Source organism: Octopus bimaculoides, chromosome 3 (genome assembly GCF_046866305.1).
Source record: "Octopus bimaculoides isolate indiv1 chromosome 3, ASM4686630v1, whole genome shotgun sequence".
Taxonomy (NCBI): domain Eukaryota; kingdom Metazoa; phylum Mollusca; class Cephalopoda; order Octopoda; family Octopodidae; genus Octopus; species Octopus bimaculoides.
The window spans coordinates 10,591,465-10,615,946 of NC_142930.1; the positions used below are offsets into that span (position 1 = coordinate 10,591,465).

At 36.5% G+C, this 24,482-nt stretch overlaps 1 protein-coding gene across 1 annotated transcript in view; it reads right to left on the reverse strand.

Moving 5' to 3' along the window:
• Nucleotides 1–17,782: 17,782 nt before the first annotated feature.
• Nucleotides 17,783–24,482, reverse strand: part of LOC106883942 (cytoplasmic dynein 1 heavy chain 1) — a 117,823-nt gene continuing 111,123 nt past the window's right edge. The window contains 4 exon segments of the mRNA XM_089348556.1: nucleotides 17,783–18,058; nucleotides 19,834–19,930; nucleotides 21,398–21,458; nucleotides 21,850–21,960. Of these exon segments, the coding sequence (XP_089204682.1) occupies nucleotides 17,893–18,058; nucleotides 19,834–19,930; nucleotides 21,398–21,458; nucleotides 21,850–21,960 (435 nt within the window). The 3' untranslated portion in view covers nucleotides 17,783–17,892.

The window sequence follows — 24,482 nt, forward strand, 5'->3', positions numbered from 1 at the left end:
GTTTTCTGAGTTTGAGTATCACAGATCAATGAGATCTGTCAAACAGTTAACAGAATGTATCTTTTCTTTATCACTATTGTGTATGTAGGTTTTATAGGTTGCAGTGACAGCAATTGTAGGAAGGTTTTATAGGTTACAGTGACAGCAATAAAAAAGTGTTAGCTTTTGTCATAACAGAAAGACAACAATTTGCACACAAAAAATGAAATAACATACTTTCAACCATAAAATGTGCAAGCACCATGAATATGAAGGTTTGATAGGGAAAAAAAAAGAAAAACTAACATACAAGGTCACAATCACCTAATAAATAATCTTTGGAGAAGCAACATTTTTTTAATTTTAATGTAAAACTTGCAACTGAGAAGGAATACTGGTTAAACTTGGTGAGATATTAGTAACATGTAATGAGAAGAATATAAACTTGAAAATTTTCTTTGTATATGAACTATTAGACTATTGAGATTAGGTGAATGCAATGGTTGTAGCCTTTTACTGAACTGCAAGAGCCACTGGTAATTTTGTAACTTTTACTGGTCTTCTGGTCAGTCTATTTACTTACATGAGAATGTCCTATACGAAATCCTTAAGAATATATGTAAGCAAATTTACTAACAATGTATATAAACTGTTTGAAGGCATCTGAAAGTTTCTTCCTTGGCAAGTTGCTGGGCAAAGAATTTTTTTATGCTGAGTCAGAGGAAGAAGAGTGACACTAAAGATGCTTTACAGGGTCCCTGGTACTGATATGAGAAAGGCAGGAAGCCAAAACAAAGACTTTGTTATTAATGTTAGCTCTACAACATAATTTCTGACGAAGCAATAAAATGTTTTGGATGGTTGAGGATTGGAGGTTGATGTGAGACAAGAAATAGGAGTTTCACTGACTACATGATGATAATGTAAAAAGAGCCTGTGTATTTAGTCAAGCCTAAATACCTGCATCAGACAATGTATATTATATAGCTAAATGAAAAAAGAGCAAAAAAATATTTCTTCTAACAATTTAATTCTGTAAGAAGTTTGCTTCCCAACCAGGTTTTGGACTCAGTCCCATTGTGAGCATTTTGCCCAACCTGCTAATACTTCTGCCAGCTCACCACCTTATTAGTATGTACATTGACCGAAAAATAAGTTTGTTCTGACCATAGTGTGAGTTGTGATAATCCATTCAGCATCAAAGAGAGTATGTTCACAATGTCGTTCCTATTCTAAGTCCAGTCGGCCACTGATTTATTCAAGATACATGTTACAAAGCATTTAGTGAGGGACATCTTGACACTATGTGATGGTATCTCCAGCTGACTTTACAGCAAATTAAGTTGACCAACAGGTTTCACTTGTGTGATTATCAAGAAGCGTAAACAGCAGTTGCTACAAAGCTATCCTCTGAAGGAGACTTGATCCAATATGTGTAACAGTGTTGACTCCGTTAAATATACCTGTGAACCAGAAGTGTATGTTAAACTCAACAATACATTAAGTGTATTACTCAAAAGCAGGAAAGTCCCTCTGATAGACATCTCTGTATTTTCTGCTTGCCAAATTTCACTCGCAAGGCTTTCATTGATTTGATGCTATGCTAGAAGACATTTTCTCACTGTGCTGCACATGAGGACCAAACCTAAAACCATGTACTTGCAAAGAAAACTTCTTCATTACAAATTCATGCAATTATTCTATTCTCCTTTTTTTGTTTCAGTCATTGGGCAAAGGCTATGTGGGAACATTGCTTTTAATTATTTAGTCAAGCAAATTGACTCTAGCACTTATTCTATCGGTATCTTATTGCTGTTATAGGAAAGTAAGCAAACCAAGTTGTCAAGTAGAGAAGGGACAAATACAAAAGCAAAAATGTGTATGCGTGCACACATACTCACTCATAGGTATATATATATATATATATATATATATGAGGGTAATGAGCTGGCAGAATCGTTAGCACACCAGGCGAAATGCTTAGCGGTATTTCGTCTGCCGTTACGTTCTGAATTCAAACTCCGCCGCGAGGTTGACTTTGCTTTTCATCCTTTCGGGGTCAATTAAATAAGTACCAGTTATGCACTGGGGTCGATGTAATCGACTTGATCCCTTTGTCTGTCCTTGTTTGTCCCCTCTATGTTTAACCCCCTGTGAGCAATAAAGAAAAAAAAATATATATATATATATATAGAGAGAGAGAGAGAGAGACTGATTCAAATAAACAGATACAAACTTGGGTTTTAATGTACAAAATATAAATACATGTAATAAGAGAAGGCAGACTCAAGATTTTCCGATCATTAACAATCAAGTATATATATATATATATATATATATATATATATATATATATATATATATATTTAATAGGCAAACTTATTCAGTTTACATAGACTCAAAAGAATTAGAGGGGAGAAAGTATTATAAGTCTGACAGCTATTTCTGAGGGCTCAGAGTTATTTCATAATATTGGTAGAGGTAGTTCATCAAAAATTTGCAGCCAGTAATGGAAGCAAATAAACGTTGGTAAAATCCAGAGCCTCATTCGTTAGGGTGAATAGATAAGAGTCTGACCCAGACTCTTATCTATTTATTTTTATGGCAAAATAGAACAAAATTCTGGAAATCATTCTTAAAGAAGCCTGTTTAGACAAGTATTAAATTGTGAATTATTTGAATGGGACAGCTTTAGGAATGGTATGTTTTATTAAGTAATTCACAAAAAGTAAAATAAATGAATAAATAACAAAAACAAGCCTTTTTTCCAGGAAAAAGTTTTGATGTTTATTGTTTAACAAAAATACCACTGAGACATTGAAAGGAATGTAAATATTTTAGGAAGTATGTTTAAGCAATTATTAGTGTCAATGGCATTAAAAAGACTCTTGAAGAATAACTTATAAATAGAAATGTACTTTAATAAGCAAGACAGAAAATAATATCAATGTTTTTAAACAAGACAACGGAAAAAGAGTATTATTTACAAATTATAATGCACTTTAATAATAAGAAGCAAGGGATCATCATCATCGTTTAACGTCCGCTTTCCATGCTAGCATGGGTTGGACGATTTGACTGAGGACTGGTGCAACCGGATGGCTACACCAGGCTCCAATCTAATTTGGCAGAGTTTCTACAGCTGGATGCCCTTCCTAACGCCAACCACTCAGAGAGTGTAGTGGGTGCTTTTACGTGTCACCCGCACGCAAACGGCCACGCTCGAAATGGTGTCTTTTATGTGCCACCCGCACAAGAGCCAGTCCAGGGGCACTGGCAACGATCTCGCTCGAAAACCCTACAAGGCCAGTCAGGCGGTACTGGCAACGGTCACGCTCAGGATGGTACATCTTATGTGCCACCCGCACAAGAGCCAGTCCAGGGGCACTGGCAACGATCTCACTTGGCTTGCCGGGTCTTCTCACGCACAGCACATTTCCAAAGGTCTCGGTCACTAGTCATCGCCTCGGTGAGGCCCAATGTTCGAAGGTCTTGCCTCACCACCTCAGCCCAGGTCTTCCTGGGCCTACCTCTTCCACGGGTTCCCTCAACTGTTAGGGAGTGGCACTTTTTCACGCAGCTATCCTCATTCATTCTCACCACATGTCCAAACCAGCGCAATCGTCTCTCTTGCACACCACTACTGACGCTTCTTATGTTCAGCTTCTCTCTCAAGATACTTACACTCTGACGGGTATGCACATTTACATTACACTTCCAGCGGAGCATACTGGCTTCATTCCTTGCAAGCTTACGCATGTCCTCAGCAGTCACAGCCCATGTTTCACTGCCATGTAGCATGGCTGTTCATACACATGCGTCATACAGTCTGCCTTTTACTCTGAGTGAGAGTCCCTTTGTCGCCAGCAGAGGTAAGAGCTCTCTAAACTTGGCCCAGGCTATTCTTATTCTAGCGGTTACACTTTCAGCGCACCCACCCCCTCTACTAACTTGGTCGCCCAGATAGCGGAAGCTATCGACTACCTCTAGTTTTTCTCCCTGGAATGAGATAGAAGTTGTTTCCTGTTTGTTTACAGTCTTTATTGCACCTGAACATCTGCCACAAACAAAAACTAACTTGCTAGTTAACCTGCTTTGATATTGCTGCACCTCTTATGTGTCCATAGCTTGCACCGGGTACATCTTATAGAGTTACTACCTACTCCTTTACTGCATATTATTATTTTTTTTAAATACTAGCAAAGAATGGGAAAATGAACATTTTCTGTGAGACCTTTGCTGCTATGCAACTGGTAACAGATACTTTATATTACATTTGTATTTGATTGTTTTGAGAGCTTGCAGCACTAAGACTATATTTAGACTTGACAAAGTTTGTCACTGAAAACAAAAATACACATGTGTATGTTAGTGAAAATACTTGTTAATATTGCCACTGCGAGGTTTTTGAAACAGACACAAAGTTACAGGAATGGGATTCTAGAGTTTCAAATCTCTATTTCCCATGCTATTCCTGTCACCAAGAGAGATGGCTTTCAATGTTTGCTTATTCAGCTCTCGAGTATAGAGGAATTTTTGCATCCAGTTTGAGCTGCTTTGTAAATCAATCAGTTGCATCTCAAAATAGTACTGTTTTAATTAAAAGGCATTTTTGAATAACCTGAGTTTCTATAATGTTATAAAGACAGTCTATTCTCAAAGTTACCTAAATCAATCTATTGCAGCATTTCCAAATCCAGATTATCTAGTTACATTATTGGCACACTTCAGGAATTTTGCAGTCTCTTAAAATGAACTAAACTTAATAAATCGTCATTGTCATCATCATCATCATCATCATTTAATATTGTCTTTTCCATACTTGCAGGTCTTAGAAGGAAGTCATTGAGGTAGATTTTCTATGGCTAGATGCCCTTCCTCTTGCCAGCTCATACTAGTTTCCAAGCATGGCAATATTTCCCCTAGAAGATTGGAAATAAATGACATCATTTGTATTATGGAGACACTTATTTACTACCATATGATGTTAGAAGAAGGCACATGCACACACATATTTATGAATGGCTTCTTTTAGCTTCCATTAACCAAATCTACTCATTAGGCTTTGGTTGGCCCAGAACAGTAATAGAAGGCATTTGCACAAGATACCAAACAGTGGGACAGATCTTGAAACCACGTAGTTGGGAGGTAAACTTCTTAACCATACAGTCATGCAGCACATTATAGAAACTTATTCTGCAGTTAACTCAGTGATGCTAGATAGTTGCTTTTGAATGCTACTTGTTTTCTCAGGAATCTAAAGATTTGCTTTATGCTTTTTAAGGTTAGCAAATACAGTAATCCTGCATATTACAGAAGTAATCTGTTCCTGAAAATCTTGCCGTAATGTGAAATTCTGTTGTGCAAAATTATTTTCCATTAGTTGTTCTTGTTATAGTGAGATGCATTCCAAAGGAATTTTTTTTTTGACAAGAAAAGAACTAAAACAAATAAAAATAAACAAGCAACACAACAACTTTTATGCATGGAAATAACAATTTTTAAACATACACAGTGCAATATTCATACATAAAAACATATAAGAAATACATCTAGGAATAAATAAGAATCATATCATAAAAGTGTACATTCTTACCACAAAAAAGGTTGACTATCATGTGAGGGGTTGGAATGAGAGTTACTGGGAAGATAAGGAACACAATCTTCTATCATTAAAGTTCATCAGCAACAACTTCTCAAGAGGCGAAGAACTTATCCAAAGTTGTTTGATGTTTATGGTGCATCAACTCTTTGTATAGATTAATATTGTAAACTCCTTTTGTAATTTTTATGCTAAGGTTGTCACAATCGTTATCAGTAAAAATTTGCAGACCCTTCCTCTGTATTCTCAGTTTGCTCTTATTCTAACAGCATCAGCTTCTTGTTAGAAAACTTTCTATATAGAACATTTGCATCTCAAACACATTATCCTCTGTAAATTCTTCAAATACTACACAATTTGTAAATGTTCCATATTTGATGCAGATTTCTGCTCATGGAAAACTTGTCGAGTCACAGATACAGTTTGGCCATATATTTTGTTCCAATCACCATTCGGAGTTGAGAATTTCACTTCATCCGATGACTCAGCTATGTTAACTACAGCCTCCATTATGTTGAACTTCTTCCCTAACTGAAAGTTTATTCATTTCCCCTGCTAGTTGCTTTCATAAGTTGTTTGAAAGTTCTCAGATAAAATGTCTTGAAGTTAGCTATTGTACCTCAATCCATTGGCAAAAGTTTTTTTCGACTCTAAGGTTCATGGGAATATATTTTACTTTTGTATTTCAAGAAAGCTCATTTAAGTTCACTAAATTACTTGATGCATTGCTTAAAATGAGTAATGCTCTTGTTGGAAATATGTCTTACACCGTACCTTTCTACAGAAAAGACAAAAATTATTGTAAACACTCTTCAAAAAAGTTTTAATCATTCATGCCTTTTTATTTGACTGTTAAATCAGAATTAGATTAAATTTTGCTTAACCCTTGAAGAACCTTGGACTTTTGGAATGATACACAAGCAAGGGGTTTAATTTAATATCACCAGTACTATTTCTTGCCAGAAGTTCCAGAAGATTTTGGAAGTTTTAAATTCCAGTGCTGATTTTCTTTGAGAAATAAAAATTTTAGAAGACTTACAGGAAGGTGCAGTTTCATCAACATTCTATACTGGCTCTAATGTGTAACCTCCTTTAGCAAACATTTTCCTCAGCTGCTCAAGATAACATGTATCAGCACTGACAGTTCCACCAGTTACTTTTATGTTATACCAATACAAGCACTTCATAAACCTTTTGGACCAGTCTTTATAAGCCAGAAAAGGTTTTTCATTAGATGTTTTACTTTCCTTTTTCTGCAAATCATCACACAAACTTTTAGCTTTTATCAGAAATATTATCATGCTTATCATCATCATATTATATTAAGTCCATATTCGATCCATACACTCAACAGCCTTTCCATTTTTAAATATCACATCAGATCTATGAAATAGTAAAATCTGAGCAGTTAATGAAATAGCCTCTTAAGCAGTTGACTTAATTTTCTCTCTGTTGTTACGTATTGTTCCCACAGTGGATGTTGTATGCTTAAATGTTTTGGCTGTGGGGTTTATTTTCATCTCCTGTATTAAGTTTTTTAAAACAGTATGTTTAATATTTAGTGTAATCTATTTTGGGTTCCTGTTCACATATCTACCTTCAGTTCCAATTGGCATCTTTCCAGACATCTTGAAATGTAGGTAACAACAATTAATTATCTGTAACAAATATGTAATATAAAGCAACACCCGGAAAGAACTGCTTTGTGAGACCAAAACAAATTACTGTCATCTATATATATAAAAATGAGAATGTGTGTCTGTCTGTCTGTCTGTCTGTCTGTGTGAATCCCTAAAACTCGAGAACTACGCAACCAATTTCATTCAAATTTTACACATGCCTTACTTAGGGTTCCAGTTGTGTTTTAGTCAAAAAAAATTTTTTACTTCTTCCAGAGTTCGAGCCCAAGGCAACATAATATCTCCTCCACTATTTAAGTATTACGTGTCAAAAGTGAAACAAAAACACTCATGTCAAATACTTTCACTTTAAAAATGAAACTATTCTACTAACTGAAACAATCACATTTCGATACTGTAATGACAGATACTTTCAGAGAGAGAGAGAAAGAGAGAAAGAGAGAGAGAGAGAGAGAGAGATGTATATGTATACATATAGATGTATATGTATACATATAGATGTATATGTACACGTTATTCCACTAACTGAAACAATCACATTTCGATACTTTCAGAGAGAGAGAAAGAGAGAAAGAGAGAGAAAGAGATGTATATGTATACATATACATGTATATGCATAGATATATATATATATAGATATAGATCTATATGCATACATGTATATGTATACACATGTGTAGATGTATATATATATAGATGTACATGTAATATGTACACATATATACATATATATATACATGCATACAGATATCTATACATATATACACCCATCACACACAAACACATGCACACAAACACACACATTAGTCATTTGTTTTCTTATCCAAAACTACGTCAAAAGTACTGAACGGATCTTTATGAAATTTGGAAAGTATATTCTATGTATAACGGCCATAACTCCCATGAAAATTCATATATTTTTGATGTTGATGAAATTTTAACCCGAACATAACAGATGAGCATTATTTGTAATTCAACGGTACAACAGTGTAAGACTACCCTTTCAGATAGACTTACATTGTGATTTCTGCAATGTGGTGCATAAATTGTCAAGTAAATGAGACGCATCTTTGCCTCCACTGATTCACTTGCAAAGTATTGAGTAAAATTATTTCGTTGCAGACCTCCTTTGAGTCTTTTTATTATCACTGCGACACACATAGTCCCCAGTTGGTAACATTGATTTCAAGGCCCTCCTAGATGAGAGACTGGCATTCCACTTAATGTCTATGTTCTATGCTGGCATGGATTGGAGAGTTATTAATGTAGAAATATGGTATCGTAGCTACTAACAGTTGAGGGTTGCGTAGTCTAGACGGCGTTTTTAGATTTCATTATTCTCTTTAACCCGGGCAAAGCCGGGTATTTCTGCTAGTATTCCTATAAATGTAAAAATAGAAAGAAGATGAAAAGATGAAGTGTGGTGGAAGGAGGAAATACTGTACGATTACAGTTATTTGAAAGATTACCAGATTCATGGGCACTTCGCCCCTTACACGTCTGACTTATGTCATAAAAACTCCACAATCTACTCATGCACACAAACATACACACTGCTGTGTGGACAAAATGTATGTAGTTACAAACATTGCTATCATAATGATACTATTGTTGTTATCAGTTGGTTATTCAAAAGTTGATGGATTTGTTGTAGTGTCAATGATGGTGGGAAGTATTTTTTGCAGTGGCAGTTCTTGCTGCTTGTATTTTTGCTACTAGTTAGTCTTAAGTCAATCTTTATTGACCTAAGATCAGAGACATTTTGTTCAATTTTTAAAATATGTCTGTAACCACATTATCTCATATCATTGCCTTGTTTTAGATAGAGTTGCTTATCTTGTTCATACTCTTGTTGCTGCTGCTGCTGTTGTTGTTGGTTACCGAGGAGTTGGTGGGTTGAAATTGGAAGTAGTTGTATTGATTTTGGCGTTGATGATAGTGGTGGAGAGATAGAGAGAGAGAGAGAGAGAGAGTATTTATGTGGGTGGGACAATATATATTATATATATTAGGTTGTCAAGTAAGGTATATGATAAACTTTGACAGCTGCTCAATTTGTGCCATTATAATATTTTGACAATCTTTATTTTTTTTATTAGAAAGCTGACAGACCTATTTCTTTATTATAACTCATTTTGCACTTTATAAAGTATTTATAAATTGTTTTTTGTTACTTATGTTTAGAGATGGATAAGTCAGAAATGCATACAGTTTTGAAATATGAGTTCTTTCTTGGAAATACAGCATTACAGACAGCTTGGAATTTCATTCTAATTTTATTACACAGCATACAGTATCAAATTGGTTTGCAAAACTTCATTCTGGTAACTTTGACCTCACAAATGAGCAACGCAGTCAACTAGAAACAAAGGTAGATAATGACGAACGGAAAGCCACCGTCGAGTCAGATCCATCTCAAATTGCCCATGAATTATCGTTGTTGTTTGGTGTTAGCAAGCAAACAATATCGACTCACCTAGTTCAAATTGGTAAAGTGATAAAGATGGATGAGTAGGTTCCACATGAACTCAATGAAAATCAGAAACAGCAATATTTGGAAGCCTGCATTATGCTACTTTCTCGTCACAAAATTGAATCATTTTTTAATCGAATTGTAACATGTGATGAGAAATGGATCCAATACAACAACCATAAAAGTTCAGCACAATGGTTGGACAAAGACGAGTCACCAAAACACAGTCCAAAAAGCAAAATTTATCGAAAGAAGCTGATGGTGTTTGTTTGGTGGTCTGGTGCAGATGTGATCCATTATGAGTTCATTAAACCTGGCTCATCCATCACAGCCGAAGTATACTGCAGCCAACTGGACCAAATGATGCAGAAACTTACAAAAAGACACTAGATTAGTCGACAGATCCACTCCTATTTTATTGCAAGACAATGCCAGACCACACATTGAGAAAGTGACATTGGCGAAACTACAGGAGTTGGAAGTTCTCCATCATCCACCATACTCACCTGATCTTGCCTCCACTGACCACCACTTCTTCCACTGACTACCACTTCTTCCACTGACTACCACTTCTTCTGACGATGCTGTAAAACAGGCCTTCCAAGATTTTATCGACTCTAGATTGCTAGGCTTTTACAGTTCCGGGCTGGACAAACTACTGCTGAAATGGCAGAAGTGTATTAATAATATGGGTGCATATTTTGATAAATAAAACTATTCCTTGTATTTATAAAACATTAGCAAACTTCTTTTTTCTTTTCTACAAATTTCATACTTGACAACCTAAATAGTTGTAAAGTATATTGAAATATATTTTACACTGTGCTAACAATGTTATCTGGTACAGAACTCAATACTTTGCGTACAGAGGACAGATACATTTATTATATCAAAAGTTGACAACTCCACTCCCACTATGGGGTAGAGAAAGGGGTATGCAGTTGTTATAAAGTTAGGAGGACTTTATGAATCTGGGTGAGGTGTCAAATATCTGAGTACTAATTTGAATAGTTAGGATTGTATTGGCATTGTTAAAATTATTGGGAAACTCTATCTTATGACTATAAGAATACATTGAACAGTGTTAATCATTGTTTTTGACATGGGTTAAATTTTGAGGGACTGGCTTTTGTTTTATTCAAAGGACAAACGCCTAAAGGTTGTCTATATTATTGTTTACTGGTGCAAATGGAATGTAGGATGGTCGATTCAGTGGAAAGAACAAGGAAGCAATAAAGAAAAAAAAAAAGATCATGAATGTGAGAAAGCAGCTAGATAATGAAAGCATTAACAGCAGTTTTCATGGTTGGACTTGTTCTTTATTTGTGTAGGTTTTTCTCATTGCTTACATCAATTTGTACTTGCATAACTACACTCTCTGAGTGGTTGGTGTTAGGAAGGGCATCCAGCTGTAGAAACTCTGCCAAATTTAGATTGGAGCCTGGTGTTGCCATCCGGTTTCACCAGTCCTCAGTCAAATCGTCCAACCCATGCTAGCATAGAAAGCGGACGTTAAACGATGATGATGATAACTATATTGTTGGGGTGTTTTTACTATCAAAAATATATAGTTTTTCGATAATTCTTTAGGACAAAGAGCTATCATTGCAGTGTACTTGAGATTAGATTCTACTAACTTAATCCAGAGGCTAAACTTTAATTTTACATAAACAAAAAATATTTTCAAACTTTGTCAGACATTGACATATTCTGATGCACCAGTAATGGAAAAGTAGAATTGCAAAATCTATATTGAAGAAGAAACAATTGTCATTGTTGGTTGAGTAAATTTTAGAAACAAAACCTTATAAAATCATCTTATGTCAGCATGGTTGAGGAGTTAAAAAATTCACTTTGCAGCCACATGGTTTCAGGATCAGTCCCACTGTGCACCACCTTGGACAAGTGTCTCTTACTATAACCTTGGGCCAACCAATCTTTTGTAAGTGAACGATGTAGATGAGAACTACTCAATGGAAGCCCATCACAAGTGTGTGTGTGTGTATACATATCTCTTTGTATCAAGTGGTGTCCCTGCACTACTTGACAACTAGTGTTCATTGGTTTAGGTCCCTGTGACATTGATTTGTCATAAGAGGCTGATAGAGCAAATACCACACTAAAAATAAATAGCTACTGAGATCAATTGGTTTGACTAAACCAATGGTTCCCAAACTTTTTTTACTCACAGCACACCTTACAAGAAGTCAAAATATTTTGGTGCTCTTTGTACATAAATTCTAAAATTTATTCAAAAGGGGTTTTATACATATTAGCATAGCATAAACTATAAAGTAATATATATAATTAAAAATACAGAAAAATTGCATGTACTTACTCTTTATTCAATATATGAAGCAAAATTATCAATGAGAAATGTTTTCAATATTGGGATGTATTTGAGAAAGACAAGCTCTCATTTCTTATTTGATGTAATAGAGCCTATCTCTTTTTTTGGGATTTGATGTTACTGAGGGTTGAAAATCCCAACTCACATAAATACGATGTGGAAAACTGTATCAAAATGGATAAAGCCTTTTTTGCTACTGAGGGGTATTCTTGTATAATAACAATCCAAAATATACCAATAGGTAACTCAGCATATTTAATTTAAAGTCCACGATCACTGGATATAGATGCCAATTCCTCTTCACATATTTTCAGACCAATATTAGATGGAATTTTTATGAAGGGATTTCAAACCCAATCATACTCTTCTGTGTTCAACGACAGAAAATAAGTTTATATTTTCTTCTAGATTTGTCAAATGTTCAAACACAATAGGAATCATTTCTTTTTATGCAGCTTTTACGTATTAAGGGAAACATTTCGAAGTTACCACCTTCAGCTCTATTTTTCCAAATTGCAACTTTCTTTTTAAATGAAACCAGCTTATCTGTTGAATTGAGAATGTTTTCATTTCTACCTTGCATACTTGTGTTGACGCTGTTAAGTTGTGCAAATATCTTGGTTAAATATTCCAACTTTGAAGCCCAAAATTGAGAGGACTTTTGGAAAATTCACAAGATCTGATTTTTCCCTCATAACTTTCAGGAAAATGGATATATATAGAAATACCGTTCAAATGGCACAAATTATGATCATGAAGAAATTTCTGGGGAAAATTTTTTCTGAAGAGGTGGAGAGAGGACTGTCGGAAAATTCACATGATCCATTTTTTCCCCCCTCATAACTTTCAGGAAAAGGGATACCTTTTAATGAAATTTTACAGAAACACCTTTCAAACAGCATAGATTACGATTATAAAGAAATTTGTAGGGAAAATGTTTTTCTGAAGGGGTGGGGAGAGGACTGTTGGAAAGTTTTCCCAATCTGTTTTTTTTTCCCTCATAACTTTCATGATCTAGTCTAGCACTCGGTCACCAAAAAATAAAAATAAAAAGTCTGCTAGGTGTAAAATGTGTAGAAAACAAAAAATTTGCACAAACAAATGGGTGGTGAGAGGACTTTCAAAAAATTCACAATCCGATTTTTTCCCTCGTAACTTTCAGAAAAATGGATACCACATGAACTTTCTGACAGTCCTCTGGAAAAACATTTTCTCCACAAATTTCTTTATAATCGTAATCTATGCTGTTTGAAAGGAGTTTCTGTAAAATTTCATTAAAGGATGTCCATTTTCCTGAAAGTTATGAGGGGAAAAAAAAAAAAAACGATCATGTGAATTTTCCAAGTCCTCTCTCCACTCCTTTGGAAAAATTCTCCCCAGAAATTTCTTTATAACCATAATTTGTGCCATTTGAACAGTATTTTTTATAAAATTTCATCAATATATATCCATTTTCCTGAAAGTTACGAGAGAAAAATTGGATCTTCTAGCAGTCTTTGGAAATAATTCAGATCTTTACATTGGAAATGTGTTTAGTCATAAAATGTCTTTTCATCTGGCTATACAACTTGCCTTCATTAGACATCTTTTCAACACAAACAACACACAGCAGAAGAGGTTGATCCTTTTTGCCAGTCCAATGGAACCCAAACTTTAAATAGCTATTGCAATATTTACAATTGGGTCGAGCTTTCACATTATTATCACTACGCTTAGTTGCTTTTGACGAACGTTCACTTTCAGATAATAGTCACAGTTATGTTTCCCCTTTTCCATTTTATGGGTAGTTTAGTCTTAATATGAATTATATTGCACAGATTACTAATAGAGTCAAATTGACACTACTTTATGTTGTCTCAGTGCTGAATGAAGAAGCTAGCGTTTTGACACTTAAAAATGACTACAGATAAGATTACTGGAACAAACGAGAAAGTTCTAGTAAAAAAAAAAAAAAATTATTTCAACAATATTTTGTGGCATAGAAACTCAAATTCATTCTGTACGAATACTTTTTTCACCCCTAAATATTTATATTTGTATATAAATTCATTAATTACTATAATTTATTAGTTTCTTTTGCATATTCTTAGTTTATGTATTTGTATGCAAATATAGTATTGGTATATCCCATTTATGTTCATTAGAAATTAAATGAATAAAGAATTTTGACATGTACGAACATGTACGAATTTTGACATGCACTTAATAAGCACCATTCAAGTGTGGATCGTTGCCAGCCCCCACTGACCGCTCCTGTGTTGGTAGCATGTAAAAAGCACTATCTGAATGTGGTTGATGCCAGTGCCGCCTGACTGGCTGGCTCCCATGCTGGTGGCACATAAAAAGCAGCCACTACACTCTCGGAGTGGTTGGTGCTAGGAAGGGCATCCAGCTGTAGAAACATTGCCAAATCAGATTGGAGCCTGGCACAGCAGAATTGGCTTACCAGTCCACCAGTCAAACCATCCACCCCATGCCAGCACGGAAAACTGACGTTAAATGATGATGATGATGACATGAATGAAAAAAATTGAAATATAGCCACAATATGTGAGGATGTATTAAAAGAGTTAGTTCAACATCGTATATTTTAGTTCAATAGTTTATTTTTCACACTTATTATTGAAATGAAAACTGCTGAGGCTACGACTGAAATAAAACGAAACATAGTCGTGCACTGAATATGTCCAAAAGACATCAATTTCGAGGATAGATTGATACTAGTTCTTATCCTTATGAAATTTCAAATTCAAAATCGAATAAGTCATACCATAATTAGCCTAAATGAATTGAATGACACAACCACCTCTTATTCTTAATTTAGAACTTAGTATTTAGTTTTTTGCCGCTTTGACTCATATACGAACTTTCTAGTGAATTTCACTATGTATTTTTCATATTTTGAAATGTCTTTTTCGAGGCGCACCTAATTACATCCATCTTGCGTCACACGGTTTGGGAACCACTGGACTAAACCCTTCAAAACTGGGCCCCAGACAAATGACTAAAGCAAATAAAAGAATGAAAATTAACACTCAAAAGCAGTGTAGCCCAATATCTTTGTCTCACCTTTAACATAAACCATGTCAACATTTAAATACTATCTAGAGTTGTGAAGCACAACAGCTTTAAAATTGAGGAGCTAGATATCAGAAGACATGATTAAACAGTGCATTAAAACCCATTAATCTACTTGCTTTGATTCTGGCTGATAGCTGGTACCACTCACAATTTTGAGTTGAGACTTTAAATATTAGGGGATCTTGCTGTAAAACCCGTGAGCTATCTAAATACACAAAATAGCTAATTTTCAAGAAGCAACTTACTCATGCTGATTAAAAATACGTAGCTTGCTTACCAACCACATGGTTCCGGGTTCAGTCCCACTGCGTGGCATCTTGGGCAAATGTCTCCTACTATAGCCTCGGGCCGACCAAAGCCTTCTGAGTGGATTTGGTGGGCGGAAACTGAAAGAAGCCCTGTGTGTGCGTGCGTGCGTGCGTGCGTGTGTGTGTCCCCCCCTAGCATTGCTTGACAACCGATGCTGGTGTGTTCATGTCCCCGTCACCTAGCGGTTCGGCAAAAGAGACCGATAGAATAAGTACTAGGCTTACAAAGAATAAGTCCCAGGGTTGATTTGTTCGACTAAAGGCGGTGCTCCAGCATGGCCGCAGTCAAAATGACTGAAACAGGTAAAAGAGTAAAAAGAGTAAATTCTTTAAAGCTGCTGCTACTAAGGAACGTTTCCTTGCACTCGTAGAACTTTAGCCCTTTTGATACCAACCTGCCTGAAACCGCCTCTGGCTCTGTAATGTACAGAAAACAGACTTCCTCAAATGCCCGGGGAGGGAATATTTAGTAGTTGATAGTTTCCATTAACTAGGTGAATAAGTCAGCAGTGGAGGAAGACGCTCAGAGCATAGTTGCATGAATAAGAATGAGCTGGGCAAAATTCACAGACCTACCTTTGTCAGTAACAAAGGACCTCTCTCTCAGTGAAAGACTGTATGATGCCTGTGTATAAACAGCCATGCTACACAGCAGTGAAATTGGGCTGTCACTGCAGAGGACATGCAAAGGTTTGAAAGAAATGAAGCCAGTATGCTCCAATAGATGTGCAATGTCAGTGTGCATGTCTGACTGTTTTGAATGAAAATATTGGATACAAGAGGAATCAATGTAGTGTACAAGAGAGAAGACTGTGCCAGTATGGTTATGTGATGCATATGGATGCTGAGAGCTGTATCAAGTGCTGATCTCTAATTGTGGAGGTAAGCAGTTGAAGGGATAGCCCAAGATGTGGGATGTGGTGGTGAAATATGATCTTCAATTGTTGAAGCTCCCAGAGGCAATGACAAGTGACTGAGACTTGTGGCAATTTGTTGTGTTTTGTCGTGGCCAGTGATAGTAAAACACGAGAGGCACCCATGCTGGTGATATGTAAATGTCACCCACTACACTGTAAGGTGGTTGGTGTTAAGGACATCCAGCCATAGAAACCAAGCCAAAATAGATGACAGGAGCAGCTCTCCAGTTCCAGTTAAACTATCTAACCCATGCTGTCGTAGAAAAATGGATGTTAAATGATGATAAATATTAAGTGAAATATTGAATATTGTTTCAAAGTTCAGTTTTATATTAAAACTAGCTGAATTTTATTCATAATCATGTAACTCATAACTGAAAAAAATTTCTCAAACGTGGCTGCATGTTAAGACGATAGCCTCCCAACCACATGGTTCTGATTTCAGTCCCATTGCATGGTACCTTAGGTAGGTGCCTCCTACATGCACTGACACTGCACATCTATTAGAGCAGGGGTTTTCAAACTGTGGTCCGTGGACCACAGGGGGGTCCGCAAGGACAAAACAGGGGGTCCGTAGACAGCAAAAACATTTTATGGGCAATTTGATTTTATATATGTTTTTTAATCGAAATCTTTTAATTGACAAAAAACCTATTTGTTAAATACTGTTAAATAAATAAATGTAAAAATGTTATTTTAAGAAAATATTTATGTATAAATTTCATAAGCGTTTATAAGGGGGTCCCTAAGGTAAAGCCTAAAATATAAAGGGGTCCGCAAGTCAAAAAGTTTGAAAACCCCTGTATTAGAGCACGCTGGCTTCATTTCTTTCAAGCCATTGCATGTCCTCTTCAGTCACAGCCCAATTTCGCTGCCATGTAGCATGGCAGTTTGTACACAGGCATTATACAATCTTTCATTCTGAGGGAGAGGTCCTTTGTTACTATAGATTTGCAAGAAACTACATGTGTCACATCACCACTTGACAACCAGTATTGGTTTGCTTACATCCCTCTTAGTGGTTCAGCATAAGAAGCTGATAGAATAAGGAATGGGCTTTAAAAAATTGAGTGTTGAGGTTGATTTATTCAACTAAATTTCTTCAAGGTGATACCCCAGCATGGCCACAGTCCAATCAATGAAATAAGTAAAAGACAAAACATCTTCATCCATAACATTATCTTATCACTACTCGTACGGAACATCAGATATTCATCCAAATAAATTTGCCAACATTTAATCTTATCACTTTTTAAACTTAAATATATATTGATGCTCTAAATAACTCAATGGCCTAATTTTGAACACACCAACTGAAAAGTTTTTGTTGTCATATTAAATATTAAAAAGAGGAAACATAGCAAATATATTTCTGTTGAACCAAAACCATATTCTTCCTAACAGCTCAGTACATAGAAAATACAAACACCAATTTATAAGCATATACCTTTATTGATAACTTTGTGCAGTTCTAGTACAAATATTATAGTATTACCAATATGAAATATCGTAATGAATAACTTTTTTGGTTGTTTTCTTTGCTTAGGCTAAATCAGAACTAATAACACCGACACCTCTCTCATAAAATTCATGTTCAGTGGTTCTTCCATCAGTTTCAAATTCCAAAGTGAACAGTAACTGAACTCGGGCTGCATTCAGGTACACAGGAAGAGTAACTCTGTGTTCTTTCTTAAAAGTGTCATCTTTCCTAAATAAACAAAAAGGTTAAATTTGATATAACACAAAAAAATTATTTTCTTTATTAATCAGATTGTGTCACATAAAGATTTGCTCTATTTTAAAACTAAAATGATCTTATATATTTTTAAAAATATACTTTAAGCAATTCCAAAACGCTAACAATTAAAACAATTCTACATTCGTGTATGTATGTGTATATTTCATATATATATATATATATATATATATATATATATATATATATATATATGTAAACAAACTGATATTTGCTAAAATTTAGAGTAACAAATAACTCCAGCTATTATTTACATTTCTGTGAAAGAGAAAGAGAGGGGGGGGGCAATACAAAATTCTGAAACAGTTATTTAAAATTGAAAGAATAACTTGGAGAAGGTTCTTTTTGGCAATACTTCAGAAATTAAAACCAATGGCAAAAATGTTTACCCCATTAGATTATTTGAGAAGAGGATAATTTGTTCATTACATAAGCAAGTCAGGAACACTGATTCAGCTAAACGTTAAATCTTTTTGTAACTATGTAACTCAAAAGCGTTGCAGTGCCCTCTTCTCCTTCAGCTTAACAACAAGCAGCATGCTTACTATTTATCTTCGTTTCCATTAGTTTTACTGAATAACTCGTTAATTATTCAGTAGTTGTCATGCTTATTATTTTCTGTAAATAAGTTGAGTTGACAGAATTGTTACTGGACAGGAAAAAATGCTTAGTGGAAATTCTTCCAACTCTATGTTCTGAGTTTAAATTCTACCAAGGTTGATAAAGTACCAGTCAAGTACTGGGGTCAATGTAATTGACTTACTCCCCTCCCTAAAATAGCTGGCCTTGAGCTAAAATTTGAAAATTATTTTCTGGTATTAAATACCAGTTTAATTCTTTTCTTTTAAACCCAGCTGTAACAGTATCAAAGGGGAAAAGCAACATATGGGGCAACCAATGTACCCACTTCTGCTCACCTACCTCCACTGCCGCCTCTATAAAGAACTACATGCTTTGTTTCCCTTCCTTCTTTGTGTATGATATATAAGTGTGAATATATACATATGTCCATGTGAGGCATGTGTGTGTGTGTGTATGTGAGTGTACACACACACATGGCTGTGCAGTAAGTTTGCTTCTTCCCAATCACATGGTTCCAGGTTCAGTCCCACTGTGTAACACCTTGGGGAAGTGTCTACTATAGCCTTGGGCCAACCAAAGCCTTTGGTCGACGGAAACTAAAAGAAGCCCATCATATACATATCTATGTGTGTGTGTGCGTGTTTGTCCTCCACCACTGCTTGACAACTGGTGTTGGTTTGCTTATGTCTAACTTAGAAGATTCAACAAAAGAGACTCCTAGAATAAATATTGGGGTTGATTTGTTCAACTAAACCCTTTAAGGTGGTGCCCCCAGCATGGCTGCAGCCCAATGACTAAGATATATATATATATATATATATATATATTTAATTAACAGCAGTTTGCAATGTTTCACTAAAAAGGAGACTTACAAAAGTCACTAAATGTGACTAGGGTGTTAGGAAAACACCTACATTGCTGGAAATAAGAGCTCTTATTTCTAGCAATGTGGGTGTCCCTAATAGCCTAGTCACATTTGTAATATATATATATATTGGAGCCTGGTGTAGCCATCCGGTTGCACCAGTCCTCAGTCAAATCGTCCAACCCATGCTAGCATGGAAAGCGGATGTTAAACGATGATGATGATATATATACACACATGAAAATATTACTGATGAAAAACAAAAACAACATATACTCACTTGACCCAACGGAGTAAAGTACTGGGTAGATCTGTAGAAATAGTGGAGGATAAGTGAAGCTTGTTTTCTTTACAAACAGCACCTTGAAGTTTCAAACCTAGAAATAAAACAAATATTCTGTTCAGTAATCTTAATACAAATAACATTTTATATTTTAGTTTTCTATACAGGAATAGGTGAGTAGCTTCTACTGTAGAATGGTATAGTTAAGTTATGTTTTTTTGCAAGTTAATCAAGTTGAAATAAGCATATATATTTGCTGTACCTCAGCAATTGTGTAGTGCAGCAATGTCAAAAAGAAAGGAATAAAATACAGAAACATACTCATAGCAAGCTCATCCAAATATGATCATGGAAAAAGTGAATGTAAAATCAGCAAGATGGTATGATAGATGCAGTTGCTTAGTAGTTAGAGAGTAGATTTAGTTATAGCTGTGTACTGTTCTCCTTGTATTAGGTTAAATACTAAATAACTAGAAAGCTGAATAGTTAGCTATTGCTAACTTATCCAAATAAAATACTTGCTCTAATGTAACCCTTTAGTACTTAAACCAGCCATACCAGCTGAAATATTCTCCCTGTTTTGCAATGTAACTGGCCACATCCAGCCTCTCACACTTACTCTACAATGTCATTCTAAAAAGAAACAATTACATTATAGAAATCTCAAAGCAATGAGATAATGCATGATGAATTCAAAACAACAAGAATCATCATCATGTAATGTCTGTTTTCCATGCTGACATGGGCTGGATGGCTTGACAGGAACTGGTAAATCTTGGGGCTGCACTAGATTCCATAGTCTGTTTTGGCTTGGTTTCTACAACTGGATGCTCTTGCTGGTGATACTAACCACTCCACAGTGTACTGGGTGCTTACGTGGCATCATCACAGGTGTTTTTTAAGTGGCACCAGCACCCACAACTATGCTTTTTACATGGAACATTGGTTTTAGGCTCTTAATTCCACTGTGGTGGCAGTGTCTTCAAGTCCATCAAAGAGTCACGTGTCTCAAGTCGTCTGTCATCGTTTTTGTAATCAGTGTTTCGAGATCAGCCTTCAAAATCTCATCCCATGTCTTCTTGAGTCTCCTTCTTCCACAACTTTCTTCCATTTTAAGTGATCGGCACTACTTTATGCAACTGTCTTCATCCAACTGTATCACATGTTCAAACCAGCACAGTCTCCTCTCTTGTACATTGCATATAATTCCTCTTATGCCCAACCTCTCCCTCAATACACCAATACTGTTGTACATGCACACTGACATTGCATGTCCTGCAGAGCATAGCAACTTCATTCCTCTGCAGCCTTCCCATGTCCTCCACATTCAGGGCCCAAATCTCATTACCATGCAGCATCGCAGTTCATATACATGCAACAATCACACAATTTTCCCTTCACTCAGAGAGAGAGAGAGAGACCTTTGATTGCCAACAGAAGTAAAAGCTCTCTGAACTTCCTCTATCCTATTATTATAGCACTTAAATATCACAATTAACAGAGTAATCTGAATGCTAAAAACTTAATTTTTTTCATAATTATATATAAGAAAATATCAAACCTGTTAAAGCAAAACTGCAATCATCAGGTGAAGGTGGTGTTTTTCCAGTCAAAACTGAAACCTAAAGGAAAAATAAAAAGTAAAAGTATTCAAAATGGCACTTTTGCTAAGCATCATTCAAATTAATAATTACACAAAGAAAATTGCTGCTTCTTTGATACAGGTATAAGCATAAAAAATTCATTTTGGCAACATTATCAAATGAGAGGAAGATATCTTTTATTCTCTTGAATAAAGGATTAAAGCTAGATCATGTGTTTAAAATAGTGCAATATCAAAATACAACTGTATGTATTAGGTTGAATAATTTACAATAGAAATAATGACATTAAATCAGTTCACGTCATCAGTTTCAAAGAACAATTATTAAACCCAAGCATGATAGTAAATAAAAGTCAAGACAAAACTAATCCTAGAAATTCAAATATTAATACATAAATCTAACTACTTACATCAAGATGTAATTCTTCCAAAGACCAACTGTTAGCTTGTGCTACATACTGGCGTGTTGCTGTAATATAGGCCTCAGGGATAAAAAGCTTACCAAGCCAAACATTGATATTCTGTGAGAAGAGAGAAATATTTTATTGTTTTAAAAATTACAACTGAATAAATTTTTGAGGATGGATATGTAACCCAGCCTATACCCAACAGGATTAGTCGAAAAGAAATGAAATTTTTCCTTAAAATAAGTTTTAAGGAGATATAAAATGAAATGTGGTGAATTAAACATCTTGTATAATTAACCTCTTGCAGACAGGAAGTGGTACTGGCTGCACCAAAACACTGTGCATGAGCAGTGTAATGTCTCTGTGCTCATGTTTACAAATATACCACACTGAGAAGAATCTATAAACACACACTAAAACTCCACGCATGAAAAATTATGTAGTTACTGAACGGCCTAATATCAGTACACAGCACCGACTGTCAGTACTAAATCCGTCTGCAAGGGGTTAAACAAATTTAATTCGACCAGATTTGTGGGTGGTGTAAGGTCCCCTCCCAACCCAGAGTAACGTGGTGGTGGAACAAGGAGGTAGACAGGGCTATTAGACAAAAGAAACAAGCTTGGAAGGACTGGAAGAACGGTGGTAGCAGGGAATTGTACCAATGTGCCAGAAGGGAGGCTAGGCGACAGGTTTATTTAGCCAGAGGGGAAGCAGATAAGGAAAGATTTGCCAATGTTCTGCGCCGTGAGGACCAAAGACTCGAGGTATTTCGGGTTGCAAGACAGTGTAGGAGAGAGAATAGTGATGTTGTAGGAGAGAAATGTGTTCGCATGGATGATGGTACGCTTGCATTAAATGAGGATGCAAAGAAAGAGGTCTGGAGATGCCACTACGATAGATTGCTTAATAAAGAGAATGAATGGGAGAAAGAGAGCCTGCCTTATGTCGACCCAATAGAGGGACCAGCTATCCGAGTTGATAGTACCAGGGTAGATAAAGCAATTAAGAGTATGAAGACCGGGAAAGCCCCCGGCCCATCAGGAATCACTGCAGAGATGCTCAAAATATCTGGCAGTGTTGGCTATAGCCTAGTCACCCGTATTACGAACCAGGTGATACACGAAGGAGTCATACCCTATGACTGGTGTAGCAGCATCATAGTCAACTGCTACAAAGGTAAAGGGGACGCTTTAGATACAAATAATTACAGAGGCATCAAGCTGTTAGATCAGGTTATGAAAGTTACAGAGAGGGTCATAGCCCAACTAATTAGGGAGCGAATCAATTTAGATGAGATGCAGTTTGGGTTCGTGCCAGGTAAAAGCACTACTGATGCCTTATTTCTAGTGAGACAGTTGCAAGAGAAATACCTAGCCAAGGATAAACCTCTGTACCTGGCTTTCGTTGACATGGAGAAAGCCTTTGACAGGGTCCCCCGATCCCTTATCTGGTGGTCAATGAGGAAACTTGGGATAGAAGAATGGCTAGTGAGAGCTGTGCGAGCCATGTACAGAGATGCGGCCAGTAAGGTGAGGGTTGGAAATGAGTACAGCAATGAATTCCGGGTAGAGGTAGGGGTCCACCAAGGTTCCGTCCTCAGCCCCCTATTATTTACCATAGTCCTCCAGGCAATCACAGAGGAGTTCAAGACAGGTTGCCCCTGGGAGCTCCTCTATGCTGATGACCTTGCCCTAATTGCGGAGTCACTATCAGAACTAGAGGAGAAGTTTCAGGTGTGGAAGCAAGGTCTAGAATTGAAGGGCCTTAGAGTCAACCTAGCTAAAACCAAAATCCTAATAAGTAGGAAGGTAGATAAAACACAAACCCCTTCAGGTAGATGGCCCTGCTCAGTATGTAGAAAAGGAGTAGGTAGTAACTCTATAAGATGTACCCGGTGCAAGCTATGGACACATAAGAGGTGCAGCAACATCAAAGGCAGGTTAACTAGCAAGTTAGTTTTTGTTTGTGGCAGATGTTCAGGTGCAATAAAGACTGCAAACAAACAGGAAACAACTTCTATCTCATTCCAGGGTGAAAAACTAGAGGTAGTCGATAGCTTCCGCTATCTGGGCGACCAAGTTAGTAGTGGGGGTGGGTGCGCTGAAAGTGTAGCTGCTAGAATAAGAATAGCCTGGGCAAAGTTTAGAGAGCTCTTACCCCTGCTGGCGACAAAGGGACTCTCACTCAGAGTAAAAGGCAGACTGTATGACGCATGCGTACGAACAACCATGCTACATGGCAGTGAAACATGGGCTGTAACTGCTGAGGACATACGTAAGCTCGCAAGGAATGAAGCCAGTATGCTCCGTTGGATGTGTAATGTCAATGTGAATACCCGTCAGAGTGTAAGTATCTTGAGAGAAAAGCTGAACATTAGAAGCATCAGTTGTGGCGTGCAAGAGAGACGATTGCGCTGGTATGGACATGTGGTGAGAATGGAGGAGGATAGCTGCGTGAAAAAGTGCCACACCCTAACAGTTGAGGGAACCCGTGGAAGAGGTAGGCCCAGGAAGACCTGGGCTGAGGTGGTGAGGCAAGACCTTCGTACATTGGGCCTCACCGAGGCGATGACTACGGACCGAGACCTTTGGAAATGGGCTGTGCGTGAGAAGACCCGGCAAGCCAAGTAAGAT